Genomic DNA, 9846 nt, shown 5'->3' on the forward strand with positions numbered 1-9846 from the left:
AGCCAGATATCAAGATGGAACCAAGCTCTGGACGACCAGTGGATTATCAGACGTGTGTGTGTGTGTGTGTGTGTGTAGGTGGATCAGAACTGGCGTAAGGAGCGTATCTTGGATGTGCCTCTCTGTAAGGAGGACTGCCACAATTGGTGGGAAGACTGCAAGAATGATTACACCTGCAAGACTGATTGGCACAAGGGATGGGACTGGAACTCAGGTACTACACACACACACACACACACACACACACACACCTTTGCATGCACATTTACACACTTATCTTACACATAAAGCCAACCCTTATGACTATATGCACACAGTACCATGCACTCACTTCCACTACACTATTCTAACTGGTTGCCAGGCCATTACTGAATTTAGATCAAATCCAATTACTTGAGAAATAGCTGTGGTTGTTATTTGCACTCTTTCTAATCCCCTGCTCTGTCATAAACACTCTCTCCCTCTCCCTTTCCACCATTACAGGTATTAACAAATGCCCTGAAGGCAGCAAATGCAGAAAGTGGACCGAGGTTTACCCTACACCCCAGTCCATGTGTGAACAAATCTGGTCCAACTCCTACCTTTATACCACCTACACCAATACCTCAGGCCGCTGCATGCAGCTCTGGTTCACCGGGCCAAACCCGAACAAGAAGGTGGCGGAGTACTACCTTAATAACGCAGAGCAACGCCAGAGCGTTGCCTTGACAACGCTGCTTTTCCTGGCTTTCGCATCTGCAAAGATGAACTAAGATGATATCCTTGGACCAATCCTGTATCACCTTGGAGGTATCAATAAAACTGATTTCAAATTTTCTCTTTTGAGTCACTGAGCCATTTAATTGATAATAACTCTGGTTTTCACCCTAATGAACTGCTTGTTGTTTCTGCGTACAGTTTCTGCTTGTTGTTTCTGCGTAAAGATGCACTGTCTACTGTATATTTCCACATGGGCTGTGATTTGCTACACAGACATTGGCAAATGAATAAATGGGAAAAATCAAGCTGAAGAAATACTGAGCAGCGAAAAAGGAGAGTTGATGAACTCTCCTTTTTTGGGAACATGCAGTGTATCGCTTTCTCCGTCAGGATGAACAATACAGCAGTGGCCTACAGAATTAATCACACAAAAACAAGATTATAGTTTCACCACTGAAATGTAAAAGTAATCAACTTAACATGTAGGTAGAGAAATTCAAACTAAACTAAACGGTGCATCTGGACAAGACATGAAGGCCACATACTTTATCACTAGACAGCTCTGGGATGATATTTCTCTGTGGATCAGTTTAAAATCCCTTCATAACCTCAACCCACAGAGAGGAAACAGTCAAACTGATCCAGGATCTGCACTGAGGCAAACTGTTTCTCTACAGTGATACAGGGCCCCAGTGATCACACCGTCACATGACCAATCTGGGCCAGCTAGTGGTTAGTGGGCTCCGCTGGTTGGTAATTATGGAGTTCCAGTCCCCTGAGTGTGTGACAGAGAGAGGGAGAGAAAGAAAGAGAGAGAGAGTGTGTAAGGGTGTGTTAATGTCTCTCTTTCTCCCCTATATGTTTAAGTGTGTTTATCTGTCACACAATCTCTATCTGGGTGTGTGCGTGTGTCAGTGCCACGTCTGAATGTGTTTTATCAGGTCTTTGAATAAGTCTTGTGATTGGTTACCAAGATGTGACCAGTGAGGACCTTGGCAGGTCAGAGATAAGTTGAAGATATATATATATATATAATTAATTTCTTTTTTCAAAAGACATAACTGATGCAGTCGACAGTATCTTAATATTTTGAAAATGTGGCCTCACATTCTGACAGAGATCAGACAAAGTGTCAAAGTGGTGGTGCTGTATTTCTGACGCTGATAATAGTGTCCTTCCTTATGATACCACTGTATAATTAAGCATTGCAAGTTCAGCTGTGAACCCCAGACTAATCTTTCCTGTCTCGTTTCTCTGTGTGAACTGTGTGCATAAAGCTCCCATACAGATAGAGAGGTGGCCTTGCACGGGGCCATCCTGTTGCAGAGGTTTGGTAATATTGGAGCCATAACTCACCCAACGGTTTTATCCAAATATGAGCCTAACAGTGCTCCAGCATGGTAACACCTAAAAGAAAACTTGATAGGAGCCGTTTCAACAAACACCAATAATTGTTTCCATAATCCCATCAGTTTACACACTGAGGTTTACATCACCTTAAACATATTTCCCCACTTACCTCTAAGAACTGTCTTCAGGCATCTAACGCTGCTGACTGCAAGTGTTACTTATCACAAATGTAAGTCACACATGAACAGCGCAATAATGTGTGAGGGCAAGAATACGCACATTTACCAAATTAACATTACATAGGTTTTTAGCTATCTTTTATGAAGATGTTTGGTGATGTGAGAAATCCATTCTAGTTTTCTTTTCAGATGCTTACATAATATTTAAGGCATGCATATTATTTTCATTTGCCAGATATCATAGAAACAAATTGGCATTCTATGACTACTAGTCCAACTTGGATGTTGATAGGAGCAATATTTACAAGTTGGAAAATATTTAACTTCCAGATGACATACTATGCCAAACGATATGCTAACATACTGTAGAATATAGCTATATATAGCTAAGAATACTATGAGTAGCTGCGTCTAACTGCAAAGAGAGCGCTAAGCCTGACAAAGTAAAACTAGACTAATGAAAGTCCAACAATGTAAAGCTGAGCCTGACAAACTGATTCTGTGATGTCTACACAGTGTAGTGTGGCCTCGATACAGAGGCCTAAAGTGACGCTATTGCCACTGTATAGGCAACAACATGGTCTGTTTTATTGGCTCACCCTCAAGCCCAACTTTACAAAATTTGAAGAATAGCAAAGTTGTGTATCCAATACTCATCCATCCAACAATGTGGTTTTTGAGTTTGTAATGAGCATCACAGCCTCACTGTGCACTCTCACTTCAGTGTTAGCAAAGATGCAGAAGTTTGCAGCGTACTTTTACGATCTCTGCTTGCAGACATATTGTTAAGCCACATACTTTTACAGTCTTTTACAGTCGACTCACACACACACACACACACACACACACACACACACACACACACACACACACACACACACACACACACACACACACACACACACACACACAGTGTGATGCCATACCCAGGAATAGCACTGGGATGGCTGCTGTCCCTGTGGCTATTAATACTCACTTTTTCTGAGGGCATTGGCAACACACACCACCCTGCCCAACTCTCACCCTCTCTCCCTCACTTTAACTCTACACATGCTTTGTGTGTGTACGTGTATCCGTACCACATTTTAGGAGTCAGACTTTTTGTGGGCAACTAGAGAAAAAAAAAGGCTAAGGTCAGAATAATGTGCAACTGTCTCTAAATGTTGGGTTGGCTGTTGCCAGTCTGGCCCATAGTTGGACTCCTTGTGGGAGTGTGTGTGTGTGGTCTCGAAAAGAAAAAGATTGCATAACTGGATTGGCGCTTGTGTTGAGAAATGACTGCAGCCTGGCCTCCTCTATGGCTACAGGTCACACTGATATTCAAAGAGGAAAGCCCTCTGGCACACGTGAAGGCTTTGACCATGTAGGATACAACTGTTACGATAAAAAAGCAAAGAGGGAGCAAACAAGGTTATATTTGAGGATTTGCAAAGAGAAGGTGATATACATGAGATATCGGTAGCTGCAATATAGTTGTGGTTTTAGTTTGGTTTTAATCTGCTAGAAAATCCTCAGTTTATTCTAAATTGTGTAAGCCTGCTTGCAGCTACAGAAACTTGAGCACATGCCAAGTGCCGACAGGATATAGGATTGGTTGGTACTCCAACAAAGGGGGGAACTGAACCTTATTTCCCCCTTTTCAGTGTGGAAGAAGTACTTGGATCACTTATTTAAATAAAACTAGCAATACCTCTTTGTTAAAGTACAAGGTAAAGCCCTGCATTTAATATGTTACCTTCCTAAAAGTACTGTATTATGACAAAAAATATACTTAAAGTATTACAAGTAGTACTTTCAGAGTGTTATATTATTATACTGTATATCATAACATACCAAAGATGTATTAAGGTGTACAAAGCATTTTAATGTAGCACCTAATTCTAACTATTTTACACACTGTTGCGTGGTTCAATCTATAACAATTATTTATTGATCATATGTCCATCCATCGTCAACCACTTATCCTGCGTCGCTCCAGCGGGGGGCTGGAGCCAATCCCAGCTGACATCAGACAGGTTGCCAGTCCATCCACACATAGACAGACAACCACAGTTTAGGGTCACCAATCAACCCGGAGAGAACATGCATACTCCACACAGAAAGGCTGGGGAAACCGGGGTTTGAACCCACGACCTTCTTGCTGACCACTGAACCATCGCGCCGCCCATTGATCATATGTTTTGCATGTAAAACATGAACCTGCAAATTGTAACTAAAGCTCTCAGATAATTGTAGTGGATTAAAAAGTGAAAATCTTCTCTTTGAATGTAAGAGAAAAGAAGTATACCTAATTTGTACAGTAGATGAGTAAATGTAGTCACTTTCCATCCCTCCTCCATTCCTTTCCTCCTCTCCCTCTCTATTTAGCCATCCCAGTGTCTCTCTAACCCTCCATCCCTCCTTCCCAGAGAGCTCTGTCAATCTCGCTAGATAAAGTCATATCAGGAAACAAACTGGGTGATTTTATTCCTGAAATAAAGTGTCTCAATGTGAATTTATCATCAGCCTGTTTTATTTTGAAACTCCCAGCAGGAAGTCGTATATAGCGACACTCGGCCTTTGACGCGGGTCTTCCCCGCTGTTGCTCCCCGGTCTCCGGAGTGGATTTACATACCCTGATTTCCGTGGGACTGGGAAGCGAAAGAGGAGGGTGACGAGCCTTTCAGGAACTGAGGAAACTGCCACAAGCAGCGTAATTTAACAAATGTAAAACTTGTAGCCCCGTCGTCGGTTCTCTCGCGCCTCCTAGCCTCCGTCGGAATAACGTTTACGCCGAGTTACTTTGTCTTTCGGCTCTCGACTCACTGGATTATTTCTGTAGTCTGGAGGAGGAGGGCTGGGAGGTTTTCGGAGAAGTCTGGAAGCAGCTTGAGTTAAACCCGGTTTGAAGGGCTGTGGTCATGGCCGGGGGTGGTGGAGGTGGTGGTGGGGTTTCTCCGTTGGGGCCCGCACCGCCGATGTGGTATCACCGGGACCTGAGTCGAGCTGCTGCCGAGGAGCTGCTTGCTCGGGCCGGGAGAGACGGCAGCTTCCTGGTGCGGGACAGTGAGAGTGTCAACGGGGCTTACGCTTTGTGTGTACTGTAAGTAACTCTTAACTTGTGTGTGCGGCCTGCTTTCCCCTTGTTTACCAGGAAACGACATGGCTTTGCCGACAGTTTAAATTAAGTGAACAGCTAGCACATGTCTTCAGGGGGTCTTGGGTTTTGTGTTGAAGCCACTGCCTAGTCTGCTGTTTCTCTGCCAAGCTATACAAGCTTTTCTGAGCTGTACATAAACTTTCCTGCAGCAGCAGCAGCATCATGTGCTGTTGTGTGAGATCAGGTTGAAGCCCGCGTGTGCTAGTTTTAAACACGTTTTCAACCATAACGCATTTGTTTACTTTCTCCTGGAAGTCCGTGAGTGGGAGAGAGAGACTGTCTGTCTGCCCAGCAGGCGAAACCTCAGCATGGCAGACAACTTTAGGGCTGCCTGTCTTGTGTCTGATGTGGTTGCCTGCAGCGCCGTTTTTACAGGGCACTGAAACTGCATGGTGGTGGACTTAAATATAAGCATCTACGGGCTGGTGAAGTCATGCTGATGTTTTCATTTAAGGCTCATATCATATCAGTGCAGTGGTGAAGCAGCTGGCTTAGCTGAGCAGTTACACACAGTATATCATGAAGTATGTCAGTATAAGACTCATAGGGAGTTAGAGGACACGGCATCCTCATTGCTAAAAGAGGTGATTAAACGCCCACCCTCATTTCCAAAGGGGAGGCTTTGCCTCTGACCACCTCCATGTTGACGTGAGTAAAAGAAACCATGTCCCTATACACCTGACAGGCAGATGATTAAGCCTCTATACACAGATACTACCTCCCAGTATTGTGTACACTTGACAGTGACTCAGGTGAGTCAAATGAACCGTGGAAAAAGGGATGTTAGACTTACCAATGACCAAAATGACTCACGTGTCCCCTTCAGTGCCCACATAGCGTTAAACAGATGCACAGACTATACCGATTGCGCAGATGCAGGAACTAAAAGGCCTTTGCCATGTGACACGATACTCTGACATTGACTCGACCTACATCCCCTATCTGATAGTTTACCCCATGCTGTGTGTGTGTGTGTGTGTGTGTGTGTGTGTGTACATGCACACCAGCAGCAGTACATTCTCTATGTTCTAACACTATTTGTTATTGATGATACGACTACAGAGTGCATTCATTTGCAGTGACTCTCCATTTAGACGTCTTTTCCCTTTGTCAGTTAGGTCCTAGATTCTTTGCTGGATGCACTCGTCATAATTCATTAGGTCACTGTATGACCAGCAGCATTCCTCACATCGATGCATCAACCGTTTCCGGATTTGTTTCCGCCTCCACCTCTCCCTTCCTCTCCCCTTTCACCTTTCACATAATGGACTTTGTTTCATCTGAGAAAGTTTCCTTCAAGATGCGCCTCCTTTCTTATTGACAGGCTTTAGTCAAACTGTGCTTTACAATCAATGTCATTATTTATTTATTTTACTATCACTCTTAAACAAATGGCTAACTGCTAGAATACTCTCATTATTGAATATCACCTGCTCTGGATTTTTTGGCAGTCGTGGAACAGGATTATGGCAATAAAACAGCTGTAATATTCAAAAGTGAACATTTCATCGTTCCTCTTATTACTCTGATCATTTCCTTCATGCCCTGTTAGTGGTTATAGCTAGTAGTAGTAGTGGAAGAAATTGGGACATGTTGGGTTTTTTATGTTGATATTTAAGAAGATGTACCAGATACCTGGGATACACAAACAATGAAGAACGACGTTGGATTTTAATGTAGATATTTGCAATTTATATACTGCAGTAGGCTATATAAAACAACAGATACAATGATTTAACCATACAAAGTCTATATGCATCTTTTAAATAACTAAAATGTCCCTGATTTTAGAGATGTATATAAAGCAGTTGTTCAATGCCGTGATCAATACTCAATCAATGTTTCGCAAATTCCACACTTTACCGTAATTATTTGGTGGAGGAACGGCGCTTTGTACCGTGGTGAAGTTAGCTTGACGTTGGTATCTATCGGACGTCCAACTTTAAACTAACTTCACCACGGTCCTTTCTTCCACGCGTGCAGGTGTGGCGGAGAGAAAATTGTATTAAATATAATGAACGATCCACACAACACTTTCCAGCAGTTCCAGCATGATGTGTGTGTCAGTCAGGTAACATTTAATGTCTTCCATCCATCGTCAACCGCTTATCCTGCGTACAGGGTCGCGCATTAAATGTCTTGCCCAATGACATACAGCTGACTTTACAGTTCGGCAAGACACGCTGTTGTTGTGATGTTAGCTGTGGCAGCAGGAGAGCTGTAGTGTCGCTATCTGGAGCTGCTGTGCGGCTCTGGGACCGTGATAGCTTTGCAGCAGCAAGTATTGTCAGTTTGCTATTCCACAACCTAGCTAACAGTAGTTACATTACTTGCTGTGTCTTGTTCACTCTATCATGGTATTTGTCATGGTGATGGATTTCTCCCCTCTAAGTTCTCACTTATCCCGAGTTCCAGTTGGAAATGCTATATTTCATTGAATTTACAGTGTTCTATATCTGGATATATATCGTTATTGGGATATGAAATGACCTACATCGGGAGATGATTTTTTGCCATATCCACAGCCCTAGTGGTGAATGTTATTGACAATGTATCATTCAACCCTAACAGTGGCCATGTTTGGAGAATTGTAGTCTTCCTCTCAATAAAACAGGACAGGCAGTTTTCTCTGTTCTCAGTTTTGTAAGTATGTTTGTATATGTAACTTGATACCCACAGAATTAGTTGCAAAGAAACTCTAGCACACTATCTAACTTGCACAAATAAATTTATAAGCTGGCAACGTTTCGATACTAGACATTCATCTAGTATCGAAACGTTTCCAGCTTATACATTTACTTTTGACCTTCTCGTCCCCCTCTGATGCACCTGTCTCAGGTTATAGATGTGCAAGGTAATCTTCTGTTCCGATACCCAGAGAATTAAAAAGGGATCATAACTATGATTATTTTTAATTTTAAAGTTAAACCAGTCTATGGATTGGCGTTGCAAACGAGCTGCTGTGGTGTGTGGCACTGGCTGACTATCTACTTGTCCTTCATTAACATTACATTTTTTTTTTCTTTAAATATCTGCAAAGCTTTGAAAATCACACGTCAAGTTGTCTAATAAAGCTTTAGTTAAGCTTTAAAGTGAATAGGATAGCTGCAACAAGGAAAGTGTAAATAACAGAGGGCTGATTCAGAGCAAATGTTTTCTCCATAAAATATGATCCAGTTTCACCAAAATCAGTGAATAAAGTTGTATTGTTGTACAGTAATCAGTGAGGCCCTGCCCCGCACCCCATTGTTTTTCCAGCGTGGTCTTCAGAACAGTAAATTCATCAAATTCAGGTTAAAAACACCAACACATTTGGTCTTTGCAAATGGAAATGTTGTGTTTATTTCCATATAGAGCAAGTAGGTGAGATCTGCTCACAGGTGGTCCCTCGTGTGGAGACGCATTGTGACGTCAGGTGTGAAGTGTGGGGTGGTGATGGATCAGTGGTTAAGGATACATGACGTTGGTGTGAGAGTGGCGCACGACCTCTGACATATATTGCAATTATAGGTCACTTTGGATAAAAGCGTCGGCTGAATGAGTAAATATAAATTAACTGATGATTAGCGGTCCACCTTTGATCACCCAAGACGCATGTTATTGCCTTGTGTAAATAGCCTCTAGTTGATCTAGTCCATGGTAAAGGGAAGTCAAACCATAGCTGTCTTCTTGTTCAGCTGGCACTTCTAGTATTTAAAATATCTGTTGGGACATCATTATGCTTTCTAGTCTTCATCCATACACTATCAAATTATGTTTCACTGTATAAAAACATTCACAATACAAACAAAGTAAGCAGTAAATATCAAAGTATTTCTCAGCTTAATACCCAGTTACAGGTCATGTGGACCAGTGTCGGCTGGTCAGTATGACAGAAACAAGCTGTTGGTCCTTCTATCATTGAGAACAGGATGACTCAGTATTTCCCAAAAACTCTTGAAGCCGTAGAGGAAAAGATGATATGGTCAAGCATACGAGTGTCATTCTTTTAATTTGTGCTAATATTATTGTGTAAATAAATGCATTTCCAGGAAGTAAAATCTGATTCACCAGAAGCGTGAACAGGGTCCAGACTGCTGAATGGCGCACTGTTTTTAGTCACAGCCCCAGTGTGACATACTGGAGGCTCGAGGCTGAGGTCTCCGCCCATTGATGTTGAATATCGTCTCCTTTGTCTCGTATGTTTTAACTTTCTAAACTGTCTAAAATGAGCTTGTTACAAGTGTGTATGTGTGTGTTGGAGTGTATGGGTAAATTAATAAGATGTATTTGTTAAGAGAAATTTTCTTCAAGCTTAAAATAATCGTTGTCAGATTGTCTTTGTCCAGAGGACTGCAAGATGGCAACGCGGAGGCTCGGCTCACATTTACGTCAATGTGGTGACTTAACATGGACCCCAGATCGTTGATCTCTATTAGGTCCCTGCACACGAAACCTCACATGCCAAAAGGTTTTATTTTTTCAACTGAGCATGGCTTC

The 9846-nt window shown here is 42.4% G+C and overlaps 1 protein-coding gene and 1 long non-coding RNA gene across 5 annotated transcripts in view; one reads left to right on the forward strand and one right to left on the reverse strand.

The window, feature by feature from the left end:
• folr (folate receptor) overlaps positions 1-816 on the forward strand; it is a 6504-nt gene extending 5688 nt beyond the window's left edge. For all 4 annotated transcript variants that reach the window (XM_046073024.1, XM_046073022.1, XM_046073023.1 and 1 more), the window contains one exon: positions 484-816. In XM_046073024.1, the coding sequence (XP_045928980.1) occupies positions 484-752 (269 nt within the window). In that variant the 3' untranslated portion in view covers positions 753-816. The remainder of the gene's footprint in view (positions 1-483) is intronic.
• Positions 817-4718: 3902 nt separating this feature from the next.
• On the reverse strand, positions 4719-6247 carry LOC123985887. The gene is made up of 2 exons (XR_006828769.1): positions 6161-6247; positions 4719-5260 (listed from the first exon to the last, which is right to left on the reverse strand). It is a non-coding gene; the product is annotated as an uncharacterized LOC123985887 (long non-coding RNA).
• Between the last annotated feature and the right edge of the window lie 3599 nt (positions 6248-9846).

Source organism: Micropterus dolomieu, linkage group LG17 (assembly GCF_021292245.1).
Source record: "Micropterus dolomieu isolate WLL.071019.BEF.003 ecotype Adirondacks linkage group LG17, ASM2129224v1, whole genome shotgun sequence".
Lineage (NCBI taxonomy): Eukaryota > Metazoa > Chordata > Actinopteri > Centrarchiformes > Centrarchidae > Micropterus > Micropterus dolomieu.